Source organism: Phyllostomus discolor, chromosome 6, assembly GCF_004126475.2.
Source record: "Phyllostomus discolor isolate MPI-MPIP mPhyDis1 chromosome 6, mPhyDis1.pri.v3, whole genome shotgun sequence".
Lineage (NCBI taxonomy): Eukaryota > Metazoa > Chordata > Mammalia > Chiroptera > Phyllostomidae > Phyllostomus > Phyllostomus discolor.
Window position 1 is genome coordinate 29,811,163 of NC_040908.2, and position 27,798 is coordinate 29,838,960.

General features: G+C 34.7%; 1 protein-coding gene across 1 annotated transcript in view; it reads right to left on the reverse strand.

Moving 5' to 3' along the window:
* The window catches only part of FBXO11 (F-box protein 11), an 87,982-nt gene that overhangs the window by 2,322 nt on the left and 57,862 nt on the right, over positions 1-27,798 (reverse strand). The window contains exons 2-19 of the mRNA XM_028514459.2: positions 24,441-24,568; positions 24,220-24,301; positions 23,420-23,564; positions 20,499-20,628; positions 19,520-19,603; positions 19,304-19,436; positions 18,191-18,297; positions 17,996-18,107; positions 17,804-17,910; positions 17,584-17,721; positions 7,784-8,001; positions 6,058-6,143; positions 5,113-5,207; positions 3,987-4,109; positions 3,808-3,893; positions 3,107-3,183; positions 2,873-3,016; positions 524-634 (exon numbers count right to left, since the gene is read on the reverse strand). Of these exons, the coding sequence (XP_028370260.2) occupies positions 524-634; positions 2,873-3,016; positions 3,107-3,183; positions 3,808-3,893; positions 3,987-4,109; positions 5,113-5,207; positions 6,058-6,143; positions 7,784-8,001; positions 17,584-17,721; positions 17,804-17,910; positions 17,996-18,107; positions 18,191-18,297; positions 19,304-19,436; positions 19,520-19,603; positions 20,499-20,628; positions 23,420-23,564; positions 24,220-24,301; positions 24,441-24,568 (2,106 nt within the window). The remainder of the gene's footprint in view (positions 1-523; positions 635-2,872; positions 3,017-3,106; positions 3,184-3,807; positions 3,894-3,986; positions 4,110-5,112; positions 5,208-6,057; positions 6,144-7,783; positions 8,002-17,583; positions 17,722-17,803; positions 17,911-17,995; positions 18,108-18,190; positions 18,298-19,303; positions 19,437-19,519; positions 19,604-20,498; positions 20,629-23,419; positions 23,565-24,219; positions 24,302-24,440; positions 24,569-27,798) is intronic.

Genomic DNA, 27,798 nt, shown 5'->3' on the forward strand with positions numbered 1-27,798 from the left:
CTTTGGTTCGCAGCCCGCACTCAATCCATTGAGCTATGCCAGTCAGGGCTATAGTTTACTACTTTTATAAAACTTCTTTTCGAACTAAGAAGAGGATAGTGCCTACAACATGTTTAGGTAACAGCTGGTTTATATACTGAAAAGGAGCTACATGATTATTTGGAATATTAAAAGTGATTGTCTTCATTAGCAAAAAGGTGAAGTATATATGCATGATACTTGGATTTCACTTACCAAGATTTTTAGAAATGTGTGTGTGAGGCCAGAGGCTTGAATTTATCTGTATTCCTAATGGTAGTAGTACAAAGCCTGCATTTATTCTATCCCAATTAATGTTTCATAAGAGTAGGAGAATCCAGAACTTGCATTAGGTACTCTCATAACGAATTGTTAATAGGCATTCAGCCACTTTTGCAGCACACTTGGCACACCTTTAGTTATTAAGCAAAACAGGACACACTAAAACCCAACCACTTTAATGTACAGAAAAAACAACCTAGAAGTAACAAAAGAAAATACAAACCTGCAGCAAATCCATCAAATATTCTGTTTTTCCTTAAGACTGGATGACTATTAGTGCTGATGAGAACACCTGCTTGAGCATTCCTGAAAATATCATTTTCTTCAAGGAGACCTATAATAAAATATTTCCTTAGATTAAGGCTAATGCATATAATAATTTTGGGTGGTATTGAAGGGTTTTTTTTTTAAAGTTTCTTATTTAACTGCATTGTGAAATTCAAAGAATTAACTCGTCAACTGGAAAGAAGTTCATTAGCAATTCAGGTTAGTCAAAAATTGCAAAATTGCAGGTGACCATTCTAGCCAATAAACAAGTTTCATGGTTACAGAGACCATATCTACTTGACCCACCATTGTATCCCCCGTGCCTGGCATATAGTTGATCCCCACTGAACACTGCTGAATTAATTCCTTTGAAACATTTTTAGAACCTTTGTACCCTACCCTCAAGTTTTAGTTGAAGTCCTGATTATGTGTGGCCATTATTACTATAATGATTCCTTGATCAATTTCCTTTACTCCAGTCTCTCAACTCTTATGATGTCCTGTCTCTGCTAAAGAACCTTTCATAATAATGTTTTAAATTAACTTGCCATTTAAAGCCTTTCAAAATATTCCCCAAGCTACTTCTTTGTCTCACTCCATTTACCTATGCTATGAATATTTTTATCCTTAATGTGTTTGGTTTATATTATTTCCTCTCCCTGGAATGTCCTGTATTCTTCCTTCCTCATGTCATTTCCTCTGGGAAGTTTTTAGTTTCCTTTCATCAAATGTATGATTCTTCTGGCAGTTTAACAACTACTAAAAGTCAGCCAAGGAATCGGACTTTGGGCCTTCTTATACCAACTCTTACTAGCACTGAGTGGGCAAATAACTTAGCTTGTCATTGGCATAATATCACTTACCACATACAGTTACTGTGAGAATTAAGTCAACATATGTAAAAGTACATAGCAGTAAATAAGTATGAGCTAATATTAATACTATAAAATTTACTCATGTACAGCGAATTATAGTTAGTTGTGAACTAGCGTTTCTCTGCCCTGTGAAGATGTGAAACATGTTATTTCTGTAGGTATTTGACCCATCTAGTATTTCACGGTACTGACCACTAACCTCCTCAAGTACTTTTGCTAAGGTCTAGTCCAACTCCATATTCTGCACACAGAAAGCCTCTTATGATTTGGGCCCTGCTCCTTCTCCAGCCTGAGCTTCCAGTACCTCTTGCCTTACTAAACCACTTTGTTTCATTCAGACTTGCTTATTACAATGTGCCATTCCATTAGACTAAAGTTTCTGGATGCAATGCTGTTTTATTCACCATTATATCTTTAGCACCTGTATCACGTTGGTTGGTACAGAGGTATTCAATTAGTAATAACAAATGAAAGACTGAAAGAATTATGCTTTCTAGTCCTAGAATGGCCTGCTTCTCATATGTTCCCCACTCCCATTTTCCAGTGAATACTCATTTTTAAAGACACAGCTTAAGAATGATTTTACTCCATGCATCTTTTCTCAATATCTTACAAATAAAACTACCATTTTGTATTGTGTTGCCTCACATCTTGTAAAGATTCCTATCAGAGATATGTTCATTGAATTACTAGATTACCATATAAACTGGCGAGTCTATGTCATTAATAGACAGAATCATGATTCCTTGGTTGCAGTAATAAATTTTGTTGATTAAATCTTTGTATGTTAGAGTAATAACTAGCTATCCTTCCATACAAGGTAAGCACACAATGTTGGGTTACTGACATTTCAGGAATGGTGATAAATCTGCACTAGTCATTCTTTCCCAGTCTCTATGAACATGAATTTGCAAAGGGCAGGGACTGTGGAACTTTTGCCTCATTACAAAGTGTGTTGATCTTTATGGATATCCAACCCAGCACACCTTAGCTTCATCAATTCCCTTCTCCAACAAACAATTCTAAAACAGGTTCAAAGCAATTTATCTATTACAGACATTTTAATATATTTACAAACCAATTTCTCACACCTAGTTCTATAACTTGACTTTGAAGTTTATTATAATTATATCACTCTTCTGAATAGTAAAAAGTCCAGAGAAGCTAAACAAACTCGGCTACCTTAAAAAAGCCTTACTAACAACAGGCACAATCGGGGTGGCTACAGAATGAAAAGAAAAATTCAGCAAACATTTGTCTACTTTAACTTTAGGCACTAATCTTCTAAACCATCTCAAAGACTTGATAAGAAAAAAAAATTTGAAATTTACTCATAACATGTTAATTGTCAATGTCATTGATGGTTAAAGATATGGAAGAAGAATAATGGAAAATTGGGGTTTTGACTAATGCAAAATTAACAACAATACCTCGACCCCCATTAAATATACAGATGCCACCATCTCTTCCATCATGGATTTTATTTCTTCTTAGTGTAGGGTTACTATCTGTCTTAATCCAGACTCCAGCCATCGCATTGTCAAATATTTCATTGTCTTCTATACAACCTAGACCTATAAATGCAAAAATTTAGGTTATGTTATTTAGAAAGTATGTTACTAAAGACAATTAGCACTGAGAAAAAGATGAAAGATTACACATACCAGAATTATAAACTAGGATTCCACCATTCTGTCCTCCCCAGATTTTGTTGCGCCTAATTTTGGGGTTGCTTCCAGTCCTATGGATAGAATAGAAAACAATGCCATTTTAATTGCTTCCACTTATAGGTAACTAAAAATCCACATTAATCATCATTAAGAAGAATATAGTGGAGTCCTTCAAAATGCTTTATATTAAACCAATTAATAAACTGGTTCAATTTCCCACAGAACAATTATATTTTATGTTGTTACTACAGAGTTTCTTAACATGTAAACTAAATGGAGGGGGTAAGATTAAATGACTTATGTACTTGTTTCATGTAAAATGAAGAGTTGAATTATACGATTAGGACTACTAGAGTTTCAAAAACTGTTATAATACAGGAAAGAGAGGGTGTGAAAAACTATTAATTTTACAGAAATAGCATAAAAACATAAGCTCCCACTTATGGGTACCTACAATATGCCAGGCAGAGCTCACAAATATTTTTATATAGCTTTCCACTATCCCAGTATGGTTGAGTACATTGAATGCTATCCTCAGCTTGTCCAAAAAAGTTACAGCCTGACAATTTAAACCAAGTGTATGATAGAGTGTGAATATATATACAAAAGAGGATTAAACACTGAAGAATTTCTCCTACATACCCCACATATTCCCTACTCCCTCCCAAAAGAAAGCCAAATGTGAAAATATTTACCTTATCTGAACCCCTGAATACATATGATTATAGATATCATTGTCTTCTAGCACTCCATGTCCATTGTCATAAAAATAAACACCAACCTAAAATTTAAAAAAAGTTGTTTTTTTTTTTTTCAAATGACAGAAGTGTTTACAAAACAATTATTCCCACACAAGAGTCCAAGAAAATCTTACCTGCTTGCCACTGTGTATCCTGTTTCTTCTCAGTACTGGAGTGCTGCCAGTTGTTACCCAGACCCCAGCCAGAGTATTACTATAAACTTCATTCTCTTCTATTACACCTTGTCCTTTCTCGTGCTAAATAAAAGTTACACTGATTACAATATATATTTTATATACGTAAGAAGTTTTTAGTACATTCCCCTCTCTAAAGACAGTTTTAACAACAACAAAAATTTTTTAATTTTTGTTCTTTATGTGAGACAAGGAGGCAATGATAACATTTTTATGTAGCCTCTAAGTTTAGGTCCCCAAAGTTTTTATACTATTCTTTATGTGGTTTTGTAGTTTTAAATCTACTATAGTAAGAGTAGTATCATGCAATTTTTTTTTTAAACAAAAGAATTTCTAAGATACAGAGCAAACTAAAGATCATTTAGTAAGTTAATATTTATTTCAAACTTATCACTGGTAAAAATCACTTCAAAATGACATGGTCTCAGATTGCTAAAATTTTTATTCTTAGCAGAAGATTTAAGACAAGAATATTTCTAGAACTGTAAATAAAAATTGGAATCACACCTGTCATTACCTAGAGCTTTCAGAAATTAGGATCCTATTATTTTCTTATGAGAGTCAGTTTTAACAGTTTGATACCATAGTAACAGAAGACATATAGAGGCTTTAAAATTTTGTAATATGCTGAATTATGTTTCAACATAAATTCATGTGAAAATTGGCTTTTTTTTTCCAGAAAATTTCAGAGATTCAAATAGTAGTCAGTCACACTGGCAAAATTCCAGTGCAACAAATATGATTCAGACTGACAAACAGCTGTTGTTGTAAGTTTAGCCAATATTGCCAATTATAATTAAAAACTTTAAAAAGATTCATCTATTATACCTAGATTTAGTCAGTTGATTAAATTTTACAGAACTCTATACACACAATAAAATTAAACATCATTTATATATACTCACAGGGAGAATAAGAGTCTTATTCACTGTCTAAATATTAAAGACAGTCACAAATTCACAGCCTAAAAAATTGGCCTACCTCAAGCTAGATATAATTCTGCTCCCTCCCTCCTTCTCCCCTGGTTTTGATGTATGAGATTCCAGAACTGTATTTATTAACTTACCACATAAATTCCACCATGTTGGCCATCATGAATTTTGTTATGTCGAACAATTGGACAACTGTTTGTCCTAATCTGAATTCCTGCTAATGCATTTCCTATTTAAAAGTAAAAGTTACATTGTCAATATATGGAACCTAGTGAAACATAGTACAAGTTTCACATTATGTAGTAGTTAAAATTCTTACTAAATTTTAATAAAAGCACAATTCTATAAAATATAATATTTAGGAAGATACTTCTGGGGAACTGTGTGTAAAAAGATGCAAAGGTTTGTAGGCAGTATAGGTATAGTGATTATAAAGGTAGAGACTCTTGGCCAGGCTGCATAGTTTTAAGTCCCAGGAAATTCTACCTACTTCCTGGGTGACTTTGAGTAAGTTATTTAATCTCTCTGTACCTCTGTTTCCTGATCACTAAGTGGGAATATTTAATAGGATCTGCTTCACAGGGCTGATGTGAATATTACATCACTTAATTTAGGTAAGGTGCTCAGAATAGAGCCTGGCACTGAGTAAGTTTTATGTAAGTATTGTCACTGTTAGCAAAAGAGAGTCTGGGAAAGTATCAGTGTCTAGCACATAGGAATCCAGTAAGTTGCTGCATTAGTATCTCAAAAGTTTTAATGAGGATTAAATATTTTCCCTTTCTAGTAACAAACTATAATGGGAATAATTGTTAAATGATGGAGTGAATTTAAGGAAACTGTAGATATTCCTTGAGATTATTTATCTACCTTATTTATATTTTTATCCCTGGTATCTGGCACAGTACCAGGTACATAGTACGTATTTAGTAAATGTTTGTTAAGTGAGTATTACAGAATAATCTTTAATGAGATTTTTTTAAAAATTGGATCAGTTCTACTTAGTTTTAAACCAGACCATTTTGCTAACGTGAGGAAGACAGGTCAAGCTAAAATTTTACAGAACAAAACCACATGCCTACCATAAATGTCATTTCCTTCAATAAGGCCTCGTCCATCACCAAAGATGTAAACTCCCCCTTGGTTTCCATTAAATATAGAATTTCCCCTATAATTAAGTGAAATAATAAAAATAAGCATTGATTCAGCAAAGTTTACTTGTTTTATCTAATTAATTATAAAACCACTCATGATGATACAATCTTGGGAAATTATTCAATTTTTATGGTCCTCCAGTTTCCTAATCCATCAAATGAGAGACTCAGACTGGTGTGGCTCCGTGGATTGAGTGCCAGCCTGTGAAGGAAAGGTCACTGGTTTGATTGCCAGTCAGGGCACATGCCTGGCTTGTGGGACAGGTCCCCAGTTGGGGGGCACGCGAGAGGCCAACCACACACTGATGTTTCCCTCCCTCTCTCTCCCCCTCCCACTCTAAAAATCAATCAATCAATCTATCTATCTTAAAAAAAAATAAAACTCCTCTCAAAATGGCTCACACATTCAAAAAAACTTTTTTGAAGCTGATCTAGACACATTTGCCAAATAGTAACAAGGTGGAAAACCCATACACTAATAAAACCAGCAGAAAATAAAATTTGACAATTAAAAATACTTTATGGTCTTTAAATTACAATAGTTCTGTTTAACATTGTTAAGCAATGCCTTTAAGGCTGGATCTGTTTGTTTCCTCATTGTGGCCAGAGGGAGAGGCAGAAACTTAAAAAAAAAAAAAAAAAAAAAAAAGATTTCAGGTATTTATTTTTAGAGAGAGGTGAAGGGAGGAAGAAAGAGATGGAGAGAAACATCAATGTGAAAAATACTGACTGGTTGCCTCTTGCATGCACCCCAACTGGGGGCTGAACTCACAACCCAGGCACGTGCCCCAACCAGGAATCTAACCAGTTATTGAACTGAAACAGCCACCTTGACCTTTCACTTTGTGGGACAATGCCCAACTAACGGAGCCACACTGGTCAGGGGTCTGGGCCAGTGGCAGAAACTATTAAAGAAGAAGTCACAGCTTGAAGTTTTGACTTTTTTGTTATTCTTGGTCTGTTTGTTCATGAGTCTTTGAAATAGTTTGCTGAGTCATTCTATTGGCTGACTCTCAGAGAACAAAGAATGATAGGTCATTCTGGTTCTAGCCCTTTTACTCATCTACAATGCATTTTGATGAATTTAAAGTTAAAATCTGATAACTGTAACAGAATAAACAATAAAAAAATTAAAAAATAAAGTTAAAACTACAGCATTTAGAACTGTCCATAAAGTAATATTGACCGTGGCTTAGATCATTAGTAAAAAAATGAACCAAACACAAAATAAATGCAATAGCTATGCTCATTCAGATGCATAGTATTAGGAAATGTTATTTTATAGCAGATAGGTACCTAGAAAAACCAGCAAGAGTTAAAGCTAAGTATTTTGACTTTTCTTTTTTATTTGAGCCCTCACTTGAGGATATGCCCATTGATTTAAGAGAGAGAGAGAAAAGACTGGGGAGGGGGAAGGAGAGGGAGAAACACTGATATGAAAGAAATATCAATAGGTTGCCACCTGTACGTGCCCTGACCTGGGATTGAACCCACAACCTAGGTATGTGCCTTGATTGGAGTTCAAACCTGCAACTCTTTGGTGCCTAGGATGACGCTCCAACCAACTGAGCCACCATCCAGTCAAGGCTTGACTTTTTTAATAACATGAAACAAAATAAGAAAAGTAATTTCTATTCATAGTATACATAAATACCTTATTGTTGGGTCACTATTTGAGGTAATCCATACACCTGCAAAGTTGTTTGCATAGATTTTATTCTCTATGAATTGTCCTCTTCCTTTTTCGTGGACATATATTCCTCCCGTCTGCCCATGATGAATTTCACATCGAACCACTGTGGGATTAGCATAGGCTTTTACTTCAAAGCCTGCTATCCTGTTTCTGTGTATGTTGCAACTTTCAAAGTAACCCTGAAAAATACAGAAATCAAACCTGTAGCTAAGACTATTTTCCAAAAAGAAACACTAAAAAACTTTTTAATATATACCTTGAAATTAAGAATCAGAGATGTTCAAGAGTAAGAATAAAATATATACACTAAATTTCCAATGATAAACATGGAGGAAAATGTTTAATTTTAGTACAACAGAACTACAAACCCTCTAATTAGTCTGAATATATTCAATGCCAGGAAAAGAAAAATACAGAAAGATTTATTCAATTAACTGCAAATAAGTACCACTACCTCAAAAGTATATATATTCTTCAAGGTATTTGTGAATATTAAAGAAAATAAATCCTTATAGCCTCAAAAATGTCCCAAGAAACTAACTTCTAAAAAGTTGACCTAGGAATATAATGACACTACAGAAAGACAAAGACAAAAAAGATGTCCATGGTAGCCTAACAATAGTGAACTGGCTAAATAAAATGTTTTTGAAGACTATGCTCATGGTATAAATACTATCATGTTAAATGAAAAGAACAGTCTATACTCCAAGGTAGTGTACATGAAGTATGATCTCAATTTTATTTAAAGAAAACAACTTTTGTTGTTTAAACAAGGATGTTATATAAACAACAAGGATTAAATAAAAATATGAGGGCATGATCATCTGAGTAGTGGCATTAAGGATGATTTCTGTATCCTTTATACTTCTCTGAATTTCTTAAATTTTCTACAGTGGACATGTTTTGCTCATCTTATAATGAGAATAAAAGTACTCTAACACTGACATTTTAAATTATAAGACTCAATTGAGATTAAATATTAAGAGAAAAAAGATACTGTAGCACTCAGTAGCCAAATTGTGACATCCACCCATCCATCCACACCTCTTGTTAAACTTCCATGTACGGACCTATATTATTTATATATTTGTCTTATCTATTTATACCTAATCATAATCTCCTGAAAGAACTATCCAACTATGCAAGACTTTATACATAGCAAGCACTCAAGTAGGATTTGACAACCTTTTGCCATAGAAATCTAGCAGAGTTTAAAACAGGATGTTAATTCTAAATACTCTAGTATACCACATGTTTAACTCTTTAAGAACATGGACCTCTGAACATAACATTTAGAAGTAGTTTTCAGGTTTCATCTTCCAGAGATAAGGTGCAAATTATCTATCATTTACCACTTTACATTTGGATTATAATCTTACTCATTTTCTTTAAAAAAAAATTGGGAGTTAAATAAAAATTGTTTCTTTCTAAGTTTTTCTTCTTTGATTTATACCAAATAAATGGATACTGGGTGAATTTATACAAACTATTAAGGCAAAACAGAGCACCAAAGAACAAAAACAAATTTATAAAGAGGCTAAACTAAAAGAATTTAATGTTCTATTGAAATAATTAAACTTGTTTTTCTGCTGCATTTATCTCTGAGAAGGGAGCTCAACTAGTCTTTTAGTCTCTCTCTGCCTAAAGTTAAGTGACGTACTTGATTGGTAAACCTGGGAAAGAATAAACTAGGTATGCTCAATTCAGCTTCACCCCTTTCCTCATAGAAGTGAGCTACCCTTAGGTAGTAAGCCTTCTGTTGCTACTCAAACACTGCACCTGTGATTAAGTGGGTAAGCCTATTTAATTTTGGAGTTCAGTTGAACAAACCCAGTTTGGTTCTCATTTTAACTTGTACATTCCAACTTAACTTTAAAGAGCAACAAAGATAATATGTCAGCCTCCTCATGCTACTTCATGGCTTTATTTCTTAATTGGTTCACAATGTGACAGAGAAACGTGAGCTATTTTGGGGGCTTTCATGAAAATCCCAATTAACACGCTGCTGTCATGTCCTGGCTATCCTAGTTAAACATACAGTAGTACTCCAAGTATACTTTGCTATATGTTGACTAAATATTATCAAATGTGAGAATGCTCTTTCTCTATTTTCTTTAGGTTTTAATTTTGCACAATAAGGGAATCAACTAGATCAACAAGGTTATTTAGGCAAACAGCTGACCACTCTTTATTTTCCCTTACCCAGAGGCCCATACTTCCAATTCTTTTAGCGGATTTGTTGATCTGCCTCCATATTTTAATATAAAGACTTATATTGCTTTTAGATTTAGGTATTATCTACTGACTTCCTATTATGGAATATGAGAATTGAACTCTCCTACATTTCTATCCCCCACCATACACATTCACACACTGTATTTTTCCTATGTACTAACATCATCATTTGGGTTAGATTAGTGTGCTATTCAGAACTGAACAACTTTCATTTTCCCCGAAGTTAGTAATCATCTTATTCTTTCTCTTTGCTTAAATCTCTCGTGATACTCTATCCTAAACTTGTTACCAGTTGTTTAAATTACCTCTTATTCACATTAGATTTATCAATTTATCTTCCCAAATATAAGCAGGTTTTATCATCTGCTCTAATCTGGACTGGTTGCCCTGGTCACAGGCACAAGGTCATTTATCACATTTAATTCAGATTACACTAAAAAATGTCCCCTATTTCTGTCAATGATGGAGTTTGTAATCTTTATCTTTCATTTTAGGGTAACTTTCAAGAAAAGAATGCAGCAAAGAAAATTTTTTCCTTCATGCCTTAAAATCAGAAGCCTCTACAATACAACTGTGATTTATTACATTTAGAAAGAACAACTGATAAACGTACAGTTTTATAATTTTACAAGGATATATCTCTTTAGTATTATTCTGGGTTAAAGGGCTCAGTTAATATAAATCTGCTTTAAAATACTTTTTAATGAAATGAATCTGTTTTGTTGGGATGCCTTTAGTAAAATGGTCTAATACAGAACTGTAGGTAGAATTTAGACAGAATTCTACTTTGTTTTTTAAATGCAAACCACAGAAGCTCCAACATCTATGCAAAACTCCAAAGGCACAGACATTTTACCCCATATTATAATGTGATTTATGGCCCTACTAGAAGATACCAGATTGCTAATGGCTTCTTTATATTTAAAATAAAAGCTCATTAACTTCTTGGCACAAGCATTTCTAAATTTTTGCCATACACATTACTTAAAATTATCATTCTATCAAGTTAAAAACACTGATATAAAAAATAACAGATGAGACTAAGCACTTTATATTTAAAATTTCTTGAAATAAAGTATTCTTTATTAAATGACAGTAAAAGGCACTCAAGTGTTTCTCTTAAAACTCTCCACACCCCAACAAAGAATAAAAAGGAGGAAGAAAATACATGCTATCTTCACTGAAATAAACTTCCATAACCCCAAAATATAACCTATAAAAATGCTTGCTAAATACTGAGAAATCTGGATAAGGAAGAGCAAGGTGCTAAGAGCACAAATGTTACCTTAAAAACCTTCAGCAAGGCAGTTTCTCCTAAGTAACTGAAGGTTCTAATAAGCCTACCTAATGATCTACTCAAGTGATGGGATCTAGGGCATGAATAGAACAACAGAGAAGGAAACGGAGTGTTCTTTTCATAGAAATAGTCACAAGAAGTAAATCTGAAGAAGAAAACCCACTACATTATGTGCAATTTCCGTCATATAAAACTTAAGTTTCCTATCTAAGGAAGACTATCCAAAGTAATATGAGAGGAGACAGAACAGCCAGATTTCAGCACAGAGAATTTGTCATCCGTCAATGTGTCATGAGTTAAATTCATAAATTTAGAAATGTCTCAAAAATTTAAACCAATTTGGTATTCTTATATCATTTTAATTTTATTGAACAAAATGCTCTGTAATGGATTTAATATTAAACAAAGATAATCAGAGAACTGTGAACATTGATAGAAAAATTATTTTTAGTAGTGAGATTGGCATTGTGGTTATGTGATAGAAAAAAGAAAGAATCCTCATCTTTTAAAGATACATGCTAAAATATTTATGGATGGGATAATGAGGAGAGTTAAAGAGTGAGGAGGTACTGATGAAACAAAGTTGGCCATGGACTGATAGTTGCTGAAAGTGGAGGATGGGCACATGGGGATTCATTATACTATTCTCTCCACTTTTATGTACATTAGAAAGATTTCATAAAACAAAAATACATTTAAAAATTAGAGATAAAAACCAACTGGAAACAAAACAGGAAAAGAGACAAAGGTATGGAGACAGTAAAGAACACAGATTTAAAGAAATCACATAAACCTTAAAGGAAAGGAACAATTTAAGTAATAGGAAAGAAAGGAACATATGGAACAGAAATAATGTAAGTAAAACAATACACTTATTACTAAAAAGTTTTTATTTTTAGAGAGAGGGGAAGGGAGGGTAAAAGAGATGGAGAGCAACATTAATGTGCGAGAGAAACTTCAATCAACTGCTTCTCATATACTCCCAACTTTAGAGCCTGTGCCCTGACCAGGAATCGAACTAGCAAACTTTCAGTTCACAAGCTGGCACTTAATACACTGAGTCACACCAGCCAAGGTGTAAACAATCTTTTATAATTAATTCTTATGAATAAGGAAATTTAAATTCTAAGTATGTCACAGACAAGGAAAAACAATTTCAGAACAAAAAAGATAAATATAAATATAATTAAATAGTACAGATTCAAAGAGGACAATACAAAAACTAGTTCAAAGATTTATTTTGTTGTTCTCTGAAATTCTATAGAAAACAAAGTCAAATTTTAAAAAGGTTATCTTTAGTGACATCATCCTACCAAACATGAGCTGCAATACAAAGACAAGCAAAAAAAAAATGTAATTAAGTCCTCACTTAAAGTGGTTGGTTGATAGGTTCTTGGAAACTTCAATTTTAAACAAAACAATATATAAAGAAACTAATTTAATCATCGGCTACTTGACATAAGCAAGAGTTACTGTATTTTGTGATGTATAATGCACACTTTTTTGCCCAAATTTTTGAGGGAAAAAAATAGAATGAGCATTATACACAGGTAGTAATTGTATCTGTTCTTGTGTTTTGTAACTGTTACATAAAATTTCTTGTATCATAATATGTTCAAAAATAAATGCTAAAATTCCTTTATAATACAAAAAACAAGTACTTAAATATAAATAAACAACTGAATTAAGAAATTAAAATGAAAGATTCTTTCCTGAATGTTTTGACTCCCCCCCCCCAAAAAAAACCATGGGAGCACATTATACATGGCAAAATATGGTAAGTTCCTACATGTGTTTTTGGTCACAAAAACATCACCAAATTCTAAATAAAGACACAAAACACATCAGACACTGAAGTAAAGGTGAGCTACGCATACATTTAAGAAAGATTAATAAATATAGGATAATTATTTTTCAATCTGTTTATTCCAGTTCACAGTCACAGGTGGCTGGAGCCTATCTGTAGCTCATGGAGCAAGGAGGAACCAAACCTGGACAGGATGTCCTTCCATCTCATGGCACATACATGATTTTTTTTCTTATTAAAGATTTTACTTATGCCCTGGCTGGTGTGGCTCAGTGGACTGAGTGCCAGCCTGCGAACCAAAGGGTCGCCAGCCCAATTCCTAGTCAGGGCACATGCTGGGTTGTGGGCCAAGTCCCCATTTGGGAGTGCACAAGAGGCAACCACACACTGATATTTCTCTCCTTCTCTTCCTCCCTCCCGTCCCCTCTTTTTGGAAATAAATAAAATATATTTTCAAACATTTTATTTATTTATTTCCAGAGAGAGGGGACGGGAGGGAGGGAGAGAGAGAGAGAGAAACATGAATCGACTGCTTCTCACACTCCCCCAACTGGGTATCTGGCCTGCAATCCAGGCATGAGGGCACACTCATGATTTGGACACCAATTAACCTAATGTGCACATCTTTGGGATGTGAAAGGAGAAAATGCGTGCAGATAAGGGGAGAATATTCTGTGCAACTCCACATAGACCATGGACCCGGCCTAGAATGTTTTTTTCTCATTGACATTATAAGGAAATGATGTTATTCAGGGACCTGTCGTACTTGGAATGGAACAACATTATACCAAAGGATTTTAAAGGATTGTGCTGCAATACTAAAACACATGACAGGCCTAAGATATACTTTATTTTAATCCTTCCCTTACAAGTCTCTTTATTAATTCTTAGTGCCTAGAGTTGTTTAAAAAAAAGTTATAAAAAATAGATTTCCGGTCAAGATGAAGGCATAGGTAGCCACACTTTGCCTCCTTGCACAACCACAAAAAGCACAACTACATCAAAACAATTAACACCCAGAACTGTCAGGAAAATGAACGGTATGGGCGTCTGACAAGCAAGGATTTAAATAAGCCAATTCATCCAGAGGGACAGGAGAGGCAAAGACATGGAGACAGGTGGAGAGGCAGGGAGAAAGTGTGGTGCGGAGAAGCAGAGGTGGGATGGGCATTCCCACATTCACGTGTGGTATATAAAAATCAGGAGGGATACCTTGAAAGAGAGCAATCCCAGCCCCAAGGTAGACAGCATAGCTGGGAAGATAACTCCCCATAACTTCTGGCTGTAAACACCAGTGGGGGTTGGGGCAGCAGAAGAAACCACCGAATTTTCAGGAGACTGCACAGTCTTAGAACTTACGCAAACCTACCCATGTTGGGATTCAGCACCAGCAGCAGCTTGAAGGGTACCAGATGCATACAGGAAGTGAGTGAAGTGACTGGAAAGGGGCAAGGGCTAGGCAAACCTCCAGAAGCCAGGCAGTGGTATCATCCCCTCTCCAAGCCCTCCCCCAACAAAGAACCACCAAGGGTTGAAGCAGGTTCCCCCAACTCTGGTGATTATTTAAGGCTCCACCCCCACACAATTTACAGGTGCCTTTTCTACAATAGGCCATGCTACTAAGACAGGGAGTCAAAGCAGCTCTACTTAATACACTGAAACAAACACAGGGAGGCTGCCAAATTGAAGAGACAGGGAAATATAGCCCAAATGAAAGAACAGAACAAAATCCCAGAAAAAGAACTAAACAAATTGGAGATAACCAACCTATCAGATGCAGAGTTCAAAACACTGGTAGATAAGGATGCTCAAAGAACTCACTGAGTATGGCAACAACATAAAGGAAGAAATGAAGATTGCACCAAGTGAAATAAAGAAAAATCTACAGGGAACCAACAGAAAAGAAGGAAGTCAGGATTTAAATCTACGATTTGGAACATAAGGCAGAATTAAGCATTCAGCCCGAATAGAAAGAAGAAACAAGAATTCAAGAAAAACAAGAATAGTACAAGAAGCCTCTAGGTCATCTCCAAATGTACCAACATCTGAATCATAGGTATGTCAGAAGAGGAAGAAAATGAAAACTTATTTGAAAATATAATTAAAGAAAACTTCCTCAATTTGGTGAAGGAAATAGACATACAAGTCCAGGAAGCACAGAGAGTCCAAAACAAGTTGGACCCAAAGAGAACCACACCAAGACACATCATAATTAAAATGTCAAAAGTTAAAGAGAATCTTAAAAGCAGTAAGAGAAAAGAAGAGGGTTACCTACAAAGGAGTTTCCATAAGGCAAAAGGGAGAGGATGGGGGGAAAGGTTCACAGATTAAAAAGCATAATTGGCAGATATGAAATAGACATGGGGATGTTAAGAACAGTACAGGAAATGGAGAAGCCCAAGAACTTACATGTACCACCCAGGGACATGAACTAAGGGGGGATTTCTGGAGGGAAGGGTGGTAATGGGTGGAGGGGGTCAAAGGGGGGAAAATTGGGACAATTTTTAAAAAAAGGTTTTACTTATTTATTTTCAGACAAAGGGGAAGGGAGGGAGAAAAAGAGGGAGAGAAACTTCAGTGTGTGGTTGCCTCTCATGTGACCCCACTGGAGACCTGGCTTGCAATCCAGGAATGTGCTCTGACTGGGAATCGAACCAGAGACCCTTTGGTTCACAGGCCACACCTCAATCCACTGAGCAACACCAGCCAGGGTGGGACAACTGTTAATAGCATAATCAATAAAATATATTTTTAAAAAGTTATAAAAAGTGAACTGTATCAGGGGTGTGTTATAAATAATTATGATGATGAACTTTAGTAAGTAATCATCAGGATAGGTATTTTAAAAATGAGGAAATTACTCAGATTAAAATTATATTGATACGTAAAATCATTTGTGAATGAGAACAGTGGAAAGCATAAAACTGATAATTGAAATGTATGTAATTCTGGAGCAGTGTAAAGGCAACACAGGCAAAGAAAGTCTAGTAAAGGATAGTTCCATTACAAAATAAGGGACCATTTAAGAACTATAGCCCATCTTCCACACCTTTGCCCAGACTCTCCAATTCCCACCTCCTTGGAGAAAACACCTACAGTTTGCAACAAAATGTATCTTTAAAAAAATTTTAAAAAAACCCAAAACATTTTATTTACTTTTAGAGAGAGGGGAAGAAAGGGGGGAAGAGAGGGAGAGAAACATCAACTATTTGCCTCTTACGAGCCCCTAACTGGGGAACTGTCCCAAAACCTAGGTATGTGCCCTGACCAGGGATCAAACTAGTTATCTTTCGGTCCATCGGCTGGGGCTTGGCTCAATCCACTGAGCCACACTGGCCAGGGCAAAATGTCAGTATCTTTATTCCAGCGGGAGAAGGGCAAATGGTTATCTCCACTCTGCTTTCTTACCAACCAGCTCGAGCTACAACCCAAGTTGTAAACGAATTGTTTTTCTCAGGTTATAGCTATCCCAGGAATAATGATGAACTATTTGGATCTATCTAATCAGAACTTGATAAAAGGGTATACTCCTCATAGTCTAGTTCAGCTTTAAAAAAAAGAAAGTTCTGCAAATGATGAAAATAAAGAATTTCCTTTGTTAACAGATTTGTGTATGTGAATCTAACGTTCCCAAGTTGCTTGAGTAATGCCATACAATAGCAACAAAACTTCACCCCCCCCACCTCAGACATCAAAAAATGTACTAAGACTTGAAAATTACCTCAATGAAAATTACACATTAAATGAAAATACCTGAATAGACACCCAAGAACACATTTTAAATAGTAGCCTGAGAGCTCAAAAATCTGTCTCTAGAAAATTGTGTAAAATGATATAGTAGTATTTAAAACATACCATCCATAAAGATGCCTAATTAACTGCTGTGTAATAGTTTCAGAATTTATATATTATCACTGTACCTCTTACTAAAAGTTCTGCCAGTTAAAAAATTTTTTTAAACAGGAGTAAAATGGAAGTCAAACTAATGATAAAACCATCACTTCTCAAAGTACATACTACAAACAACCTGTATTAAACTCACTTATGATGCTTATTAAAAATGCATATCCTGGGCCTGATCTTTAAAAACTCTGATTCACAATGTATGGGTGATTTTTATACACACTTATATTTGAGAACTACTGGATCAGATATTAATTCTCTCAAATGTCATATCAATTCCCTATGGACTCCATCTTTTCTACATGATTACAGTGTGAGATCCATGAATGTACAGAATATTGCATATTGATTTTAAAATGTAATGCTGAAATGAAATCTCTTTTAAATCTATACCCTGCAATTCAGATAGTTTGGTGGTTACAAAATGTTGAAACCTATGTGAAATTTAACTGTTATGAGGTCAGTTTTTCTTAATAGAAAAGCTTCTCTTAATTTTATTAATAGAATAAATGTTCTTACCATGCCATGATCAAATGTGAACACACCAACATCACGTCCATGATGAATATGATTCCGTCTAATAATTGGGTTTCCATGATTTTTAACCCAAATCCCAGCTAAAGCATTATTGGAAATTTCATTATCCTCATATATTCCCTATAATAATTAATCAGAAATAAACATTATTAAAGCCTCAAAAATATTTTAAAAGGATAAAAGCACAAGATTAAAAAAATACCTGGGCATGATCTGTTATATAAAGTCCAACATTTTCACAGTCGCTGATATTACAGTGCTTGATAGTGGGACATGCTCCTTGACCACTAACACATACTGCAGAGCCAACTATGAAAGAACAAATTTATTTAAAAACCTATTGGGCAGCAACACAGTGACTCATTTTATAATGAAACATACAGGAAACACTAACCTGTACATGTACTTCGGATGATACAGTGATCAATAATAGGACTACAATTTACTGTAATTTCTAAGCAGTGGTGTGCATTGTGGTGTTGAGCAGATTTGTCATCAGGGTTAAACTAAAAAAATAGAAATTTTGTTAACTAAACAATCACTGCTTTAATGATTTGAACACATTATTTTACATCTTAAAATTTCTTACCCTTATTGTCATATATCCAACATAAGCATCTTCAGAACCTTCCATAAAAACAAAGGTTGAATCTCTAGTGTTTTCAATTATAACTTTGTCTGCTACTTTTCCAGGTGCTGTGGAGAAAATATTTAGAGCATATTACCTTTATTAGACAGATGAAATGGAAATTAAAAAATTACTTTTTATATTTTTTAACAGAGAACTTTTAAAAATCATTAATATTGAGTAGGGAGGACAAATACTCATTTTATTGGCAACTGTTTCACTGGCCTTTACTAAAGGCAGTCATATTTAGGGTAGATATTATTTAAGTATCATACTGAAATCCATGTATAATAATACTAATATTCAGCTATAAATAGTATTTACTGTTGAAAGAAACCTCTTTATTTAAACTTATTTCCAAAACTGGCCTTGATTTAGAAAGTAATAAAAATCACAATGCAGAAATTTGCCACACCTCCTCCCCCCCTTTTATGGTGGAAATGAGGGAGGGAAGAAGGGGCAGTAAATGCAAATTTTATGAACAAACCCTCTTAAAATGGTCTATATATATACTATACCAGGAGTGTCAAACTCATTTTCACTGGGGGCCATATCAGCCTCGCAGTTGCCTTCAAAGGGCCAAATGTAATTTCAACTCTTGAACAGTTAAGGAGTAGTTACATTTATACAGTCCTAGAATTATTTCAGCCATTTCAAGCCAACCGCAAGGCTGATATGATAGCATAAGTCTTCAAATAACTGATCAGTGCTCAACACATATTTTATTACATTTATTCACAGAATCTCGAGGTAAAAACAGCTTTTATATAATACAAAACTATGTAGGATAAAACAAACATTTGTCTTTCCTTAATGAAAAACCAATAAGGCAGTTGAACAAAGTATTGACATCAAGAAATACATACATCTTAAAAATAAATAGCTAACCTCCATAATTTCTGAAGTCCGTATTTTCATTTCTATCATTATAAAATAGGCATGATATTTAATTCCTATTTTTTCCTCCCATTAAGGTATTATCAAAGTTCACCTAAATTTTAAGTCACCAACATTTAATAAACCCATTATGCAAGTAAAATATCAAAATTCTGATAATAGTGCATTTCAAAATACCTGCACCAATCATGGTAATTGGAGATTCAATATATATCCATTCATCAGTATATATTCCAGAATGAACAAAGATAAGTCCATCAAAATGAGCTTCTTGTACTCCACCAAGGGCATCTTCAATTGTGTCATAATACTAAAAAAATAAAAAATAAAAGTGTCAGTATAGAACTAAAAGATTACCATTTTAAGTCCAATAAAAACGTACTTCAAACTCACCAACATATTTTCTCTTCCTTTATATCTTGCGGGGTTACTGTAGAAATGTTCAGCAAATCCTGGCTTTACATGTGCACCTTTATACTAAATATAAACAAAACAAAACAAAAAAACAAAACAAAAATGAAATAATATTCTAAAATAATTTAGTATTCCTGTATGAACATTAAAAAAAATGGCCAATTATTGCAACTAATTTTCTTTTGCATATGCAATATAAAATCTGGAACAGCTTATGACAGTAATATCTAAGAACAGACAAGGTTTCTCAATTTCAGCACTATGGATATTGTGGGACAGACAGTTCTTTGTTGTGAGGACTGTCCTATGCACTGTAAAACATTTAGCAGCATTCATGTCTCTACCCACTAGCTACCAGTAGCATCCTCTTCTCCAGTTGTGACAACTAAAAATATCTCCAGAAGTTGTGCAAAAGTACCCTGGCTAAGAACCATTAGTAAAGGACTATATGAAATTAAGCTAAATGTGAAACTTTAAAAAAACTACTGAACACTAATAACTTAAACACAAGTTCAAACATATCCATAGAAAGCACAACTGCTTTCATGCTGTTACTGTCAATGTTTAAATTATTAATAAATGTCAGTAGTAAAATTGTAGAATATTTTGTTGGTTGATAAATGTTCAATGGCTTGAAACCTATTCTTGAGATTAAAAATTTTTTTAAACTTAATCTTATTTGCTATCCGGTTGTCTGTCTTTGCCCAGTGATACATGTTCCTCTGTAGTATCTATTACTTCATCAGGGTCATTACACCTGTTGTTATGAGTGTGGCAAAATGTTTACCTCAGTAAGTTATGGAATACCTGGAACATTCCCTGTTTTCGCAAGGTTCACAAGATAGGTTCATATAACAACAGGAATATTTCCCTGCATCAGTTTAAATTTTTTAAAAAGGAAATTTTATTTACAAATATATTATATATATAAACCAATTTTTCTATTTATATATCATACCAACTGCTGGAAACTCTCTTTCCAAGGATTTGGATGTTCATATTCTTCTGGATTAATCTGGTAGAATTTGCCAGGTTCAGGATGCATCATAGGGCGGGTATATTCAAATACTTCCATATATAATCGTTTCCTGAAGGTGGATAAGGAATTAAAGAGTTCTTCATAAAATGTCTTTTAAACAATTCCAAAACATTATTTGAGGATTCAAAATAGTTTACCCTTAGCACCATACAAGCTGTTGTGAAATATAGAAAGTATAAAGGAGATAACCTATACTTGCAGTATATTCATTAATAGTTTACTATATTACCTTCCAGTCTTTTAATCTACAGATAGTTTCATTTGTTACAGTTGTGACTTATATAGCCTACAAAAACAAAATTTTGTATTCTGCTTTTTACTTTTTTATAACATACCATTTTCCCGTGCTATTTTTTAAAATATATTTTACTGATTATGCTATTACAGTTGTTCCATTTCCCCCTTTATTCCCCTCCACCCTATGCACCCCCTCCCACCTGCACTCCCCCCCTTTAGTTCATGTCCATGGGTCGTACATGTAAGTTCTTTGGCTTCTACATTTCCTACACTATTCTTAACCTCCCCCTGTCTATCTTTTACCTACCATTTATGCTCCTTATTCTCTGTACCTTTTCCTCCTCTCTCCCCACTCACTCCCCTGCTGATAACCCTCCATGTGATTTCCATTTCTGTGATTCTGTTCCTGTTCTAGTTGTTTGCTTAGTTTGTTTCTGTTTTGGTGTGTTTTTTTTTTAGGTTTGGTTGTTAATAATTGTGAGTTTGTTGTCATTTTACTGTCCATATTTTTTAATCATCTTCTTTTTCTCAGATAAGTCCCTTTAACTTTCATATACTAAGGGCTTGGTGATGATGAACTCCTTTAATTTGACCTTATCTGAGAAGCACTTGATCTGCCCTTCCATTCTAAATGAAAGCTTTGCTGAATAGAGCAATCTTGGATGTAGGTCCTTGCCTTTCATGATTTCGAATATGTCTTTCTGGTCCCTTCTTGCCTCCAAGTTTTCTTTTGAGAAATCAGCTGACAGTCTTATGGGCACTCTTTTGTAGGTACCTGTTTCCTTTTCTCTTGCTGCTTTTAAGATTCTCTCCTTATCTTTAATCTTGGGTAATGTAATGATGATGTACCTTGGTGTGGTCCTCCTTGGGTCCAACTTCTTTGGGACTCTCTGAGCTTCCTGGAAGTCTATTTCCTTTGCCAGATTAAGGAAGTTCTCCTTCATTATTTTTTCAAGTAAGTTTTCCATTTCTTACTCTTCCTCTTCTCTTTCTGGTACCCCTATGAGTCAGATGTTGGAATATTTAAAGATGTCCTGGAGGTTCCTAAGCCTCTCCTCATTTTTTTGGATTCATGTTTCTTCATTCTGTTCTGGTTGAATGCTTCTTTCTCCCTTCTGGTCCACACCGTTCATTTGAGTCCCAGTTTCCTTACTGTCACTGTACATTTGTACATTTCCCCTTATTCCCTGTTCCCTGTACATTTTCCCTTATTTCACTTAGCATACCTTCATTTTTTCATCTAATTTGCAACCATATTCAACCAATTCTGTGAGCATCCTGATTACCAGTGTTTTGAACTGTGCATCTGATAGGTTGGCTATCTCTTCATCACTTAGTTGTATTTTTTCTGGAGCTCTGATATGATCTTTCATTTGAGCCATATTTTTTTGTCATGGCATGCCTATTACATAGTAAGGGGAGGAGCCTTAGGTGTTCACCAGGGAAGGGCAACCCACGTGGTTGCGTTGTGATGCTATATGTGGTGGAGGGGTTCAAGAGGGAACAATGCTGCTTGCTTGCTCCATTCTCTGCCAGTTTTCAGACACTTTCTCAGCCACCCATAATCAAATTGGGCCCTTTTGGTGCTGATTCCTGAGGGTGGGCTTGTGTATGTTCTAGGACCCTGTTGGTCTCTCCAATGAACTCTCCTGTGAGGCTGGGAGTTTCTCCCGCTGCAGCCTCAACCCCCACAAATGTTTTCAATCAGAGGTTTGAGGCTTTATTTCCCCATGCTGGAACCCTGGGTTGCATGGTGTGTCTCATTCCCCAGTTGTTCCTTCTGGTTTCTCTGCACTTGAATGTGGGACCGCCCAGTCCTCAATCCGCCACCTCCCCCGCCAGCTGCAGCCTTGCCCACCCAGGTCCTCCAGCTGCTGCCTTGCCCAGTCCTCTCTGCCCGTCCTACAAGTCTGGATGAATGTTCCTTCTTTAACTCCTTGGTTGTTGGACTTTCATACAGTTCGATTTTCTGTCAGTTCTGGTTGTTTTTTTGTTCTTAAATTTGTTGTTGTTCTTTGGTTGCATGATTGGTTCCATGCCTCCATCTTGGCTGGAAGTCCTCCCCATGCTATTATAAACTGTAAAAGTCACTGCTCATGAGTATACCTCAACCCTCCAAGTAGACATTACTTTGTGTTCATTTAGTTCATTTCCTTATTGCCAGACATAATTTCGAATTTCTCCTCATTATTAACTATGCCATTATAAAAAATATGTACAGAAGGCAAAAAAATTTTCAGAAGTGGCTATGAATACAACTGTCCAAGTTTTTTCCAAAAGTGATATATAAAACCCACATTCTCACTAAAGTATCTGTTTTAAATTAGATTTAGTTCTGATTTTAAAAAGCAATTAAATAACAAACATTTCACACACACAGTTGTTATTAACTGATAAACAGAGAAAGTACTTCATTTATTATTTTATAAATACCAAGTTGACAACTCACATTTGTGATAAACAGGTAACTTAGAATTTATAAGCAATCTAATTTTATTCTTATTTAATTGTAATCGCCAACTCGCACTTCACTTTCCCTATCATCTTTAGTATTTTGGGTAGCAAATAATATATCTCAAGGTAATAAATAAATTTTCACTTACCACAAAATTGGATCATTAGCAAGCTCACTGAAGCGTTTACACACACAAGCTGCTCTACAAAGATCCTGTTCCAGCAAATAAGAGAAGATTTTTAGAACTACTTCATCTGGCAGTTTCTCCTGAAGATACTGTTCAGCAGGTGCTGCTATAAAGAGATTAGAAAATAAAATATAAACAATCTATTACTTATAATGTTAGCAATGACTTTCCCAATTTTTTAGAAAGTGGCATTTTGCCCTGACTGGTGTGGCTCAGTGGATTGAATGCCAGCCTGTGAACCAAAGGGTCACAGGTTCGATTCCCTAGTCAGGGCACATGCCTGGGTTGCAGGCCAGGTCCCCAGTAGGGGGTGTGTGAAAGGCAACCACATATTGACGTTTCTCTCCCTCTCTTTCTCCCTCCCTTCCCCCTCTCTAATATATAAGTAAATAAATATTTAAAAAGAAAAAGCATCATTTTCATTTTATTTAATGAATAGCTTTTATTTTTTGATGGCAATCATTTTATAAACATTTTCCTTTCATAGATGACATATTTTCTTTTATTCTAACTTAAATATTCTCTTTTAGCTATTATGTACCATTTTGGAAACTGGTGAAAGTACATATATAAAAGGTATTTTTATATAACAAAGTCACAGAATGAGATGTCAGAGCTGTTACACGTTAATTCTGTAATAATCACTTTCTCAATCCCAAATGTAATACTAAAAAGTCCATTTAAATTTAAATATTTTGGTATGAAACAAAATTTAAAAATAATTATTGGACCTTCTCCCTTAGTTTTCCCATAGAAAATACCTGCCAGATCTTGTGATTTTCCAGATACTCTTGCACGTTTTGCACGATGACCAAAGTTTTCTGTAGCTGAAGTTGAGGCACCCTTCAAAAACAAAATGAAAACTAAGCAAATATTTTACCATACATAATAATTACTTCTAAAAAATGATGACATTCCCTTTTTTGTTTGTTTCCTAACAATTCTTTCATTACAAAAAGAAAAGCAGTTACATTTAATTTACCTCCATACTGCTCTTTGTAGGACACGCTGTTCTTTTCGGCAAAAGAGTTTTCCTACGAAGTTGGTAAGGACTATTTTGTGCACCAGGACCTGATTCTTCTGCAACCATATCTGCAGGTACATCATCATCTGTTATAAACAAAAGCAATATGAAAAATGACATTTAAAAATCTCTATGAATACAGTGAACTTTTTAAAACCTAAATTTTTTGGAGGGGTAATATAACTTTTATATAAAATTCCAGTTAACTTCATAATAATCATCTGAAAGAAATACTGGTTTTCTACTGTATTTCTTACTTCAAAATAGATTCCAAAATATATCCTATATTAAAATACAAAAAGTAAACAAAACCATTAGAAGAAAATAAAAAATTTTTTATAATGTTAAAGTGGAAAAGCTCCTTTAAGGTTATTAACACAAAAGTTGGAAGGCATTAAAAAAAAAAAAAAGGTGAGAAGGATGTTCATTTGATGAGGGGCTTGCCCAAGAGGGATGGGAAGGACAGTCTGGCGAGGTGTGTCAGAGTCAAAGCAGGGTGAAGAGGATATCCATTGAGAGGGACAGCCTGGTATGGGATATCAGATACCAAGCAGGATCAAAAGAATGGCCACACAGAGTGTGGTCTGGCATAGGGTACTGAAGAGGAGAAAGAAGAAAGTGTGCATGGAGGACAAGGTAGCTTAGAATGAAGAGTCAGAACAAGGAGAGAAGAGTATTGCACAGCAGAGGGGATGGTAGACCTGGAAGACTGGTTACATGCTATAAAGGAATTGACCAAATAATTATATAAGATAATGGAAGCCAGATACCTTCAGTCAGAGAAGAGAGTTAAAATACAAAAAAAAAAGAGAGAAAACTAGAATAAACTTGATGTTGTTAGACTAGAATTGAAGGTATCAACATGGAACTCATGATTTTTAATAGTTACAGAAATAAATATAAACATAAATGTTTGGATGCATGTATGCATATATATTCCCTAGCTCTGTCCACTGAGAACGAGCCTAGAAGCAGTGGCATTCCAATACCAATGAGCACGAGTAATATCTGGAGCTTGGCTTATAAATAACATTTTCTATAAAAAGAAATACTGTATTTTACAGTGCATAATGCACACTTTTTTGCCCCAAATTTTTTAGGGAAAAATAAGGATGTGCATAATACATGGGTATACTTATTATATACCATGGGTATAATAATGGGCATAATAATCCTGTGAACAATGTACACAAAAATGTAGGTGTGCGTTATATACAACAAAATACAGTAAAGTCTCCTTGGAGAAATGGCTGATTCCAGGTTGGGGGAAATATAAGATGAGCCTGGAGTATCTTGTGGTAGTAACAGAAAGGGCTTAAAGAATGATGAAGACATGTCAAAAAACCACAGATGTAGGCCTGAGTGGTCACCCACTAACAAAATTGTATTGGAGCATCAAAATTCATGATAGTAAAGGGATTAACACACATAGTGAACAGCAACTCATAAATTCATACTGCTATAAATAAATACATAAATAAATAAACCAGAAGTTTGATAAAGAATGGGATGTTTAAAGTACCTTTCCCACAAAAACTTAAGTAGAAAGGGAAAAACAGTAACTCTATGGTAGAGATGCCAATCAGAGACTGCCTTAATCAAGTGATCATCACCATTACTAGGACAAACTGAAACAGTGTGCCACCTGATAGCCTACAAGATCACTGTACTGCATCTATGATATTCCTAAAAAACATGCATAACCTAAATTTAAGTGTGAAAACATCAGAAAGCCAAATTTGTTCTACTGTTTGAATCATCCTCAAAATTATCAAAGTCATAGAGAAGCCAGGGAAAATCTGAGGAACTGTTCCAGACTGAAGTATATTAAAGAGATAGAGCACATACTGAAGAGATACAGCAAATAAATAGGAACATGTGGTTTTGAACTGGATCCTTTTGCTAACAGGTTGGTATTAGGACCAATACCGAAACTTTGATAGGGGTCTAATGATTAGAAGACAGCAATGTGTCAATGTTAATTTTCTGATTTTCATAGTCATAGTATAGTTATTTAGGAGAATATCCTTATTTGTAGGAAATACAGATTAAAAATTAGGAGGTGATAGGACAACAGGCTGTCAGTTTACTCTGGAAAGGGTCAGGGGAACAAACTTTGTTTTGTACCACTAACTCTTCTTTAAGTTTGGATTGTTATAACAAGTTGCATGAGAAACCAGAAGAAAAATTAGCAAAACTAATGCATACTATTTAAGAATGTATACTTTGTTATTAAAATTAATTTTTAAAAGTCCAAAAAAAAGGCCCTGGCTGGTGTGGCTCAGTTGGTTGAGCATCTTCCTGCAGAGCTAAGGGGTGCCTGGTAAGTTTGTGGTCAGGGCATGTGTCTGGGATTCTGGCCTGGTCCCTAGTTGGGTCATGTGTGAGAGACGACAAGGTTTGTTTTCTCTCCCTCCTTCTCCCTATTTCCCTACCTTCCCCTCTCTCTAAAACAAACAAATAAATAAAATCTTTAAAGAAAGCCAGAAAATGATTATCATATAAATGTTTTTTTGTGGGAAGGACAGGATTATGACTAGAGTGGAGTGCATAAAAGGCTTCCACAGTGGTTGGCAAAGTTCTGTTTCTTGACCTGTTGGTATTACAATACCAATCTTAGTAATAATTGTAAACTTTAATAATAGTTCAATAAGCTATAGATTTCTTTTATTTGAGTTTCTCAACCTGGCTATATTTTACAATAATAGAAGATTTTTAAAAGATGAGGGGTTTTAAGGGTATAACATTAAAAAATAGGGGTTTTCCTAAGAGCAGTTCTTGGTCAAATTAACATTTTTAAGCCTAAATTTTCTCAACTATTAAAGATGATAACAGTACCTTGCAATCCCCAGGGCTGTTGAAAGGATATAAATAGAATAAAATATGCAGAACACCTGTCAGCAGTACACATGGCTCACATTAAGTGTTTAATAAATGTTTCAGCAATTATTTCAGTTAAATAATATTCTATTAACATTACTTTTAAACAAAACTTGGGTAAGTTTTCTATGTACTACAATATAGTGAGAAAATATAGCCAATGTGACATGCCTGGGTATTTGTGGAGTTATTCCATTGGAGTTTAATATGTGGTTATATTTCTATAAATGTTTCATGTGCTTGAAAGAGACACCTACATTCTATATTTTATAGTAAAGCATAAATATATCTAAAATATCAAGTCTGTTCATTGTGTGTTCAAATATTCTATACCTTTACTTCGTCGGTAGTGGTAGCAGTGGTGGTTTCATTTGTCTTTTGTCTGTTGAAGTAAAAATTTCCTCTAAAACTTCCCACTGCATCTGTAGGTAGTCCA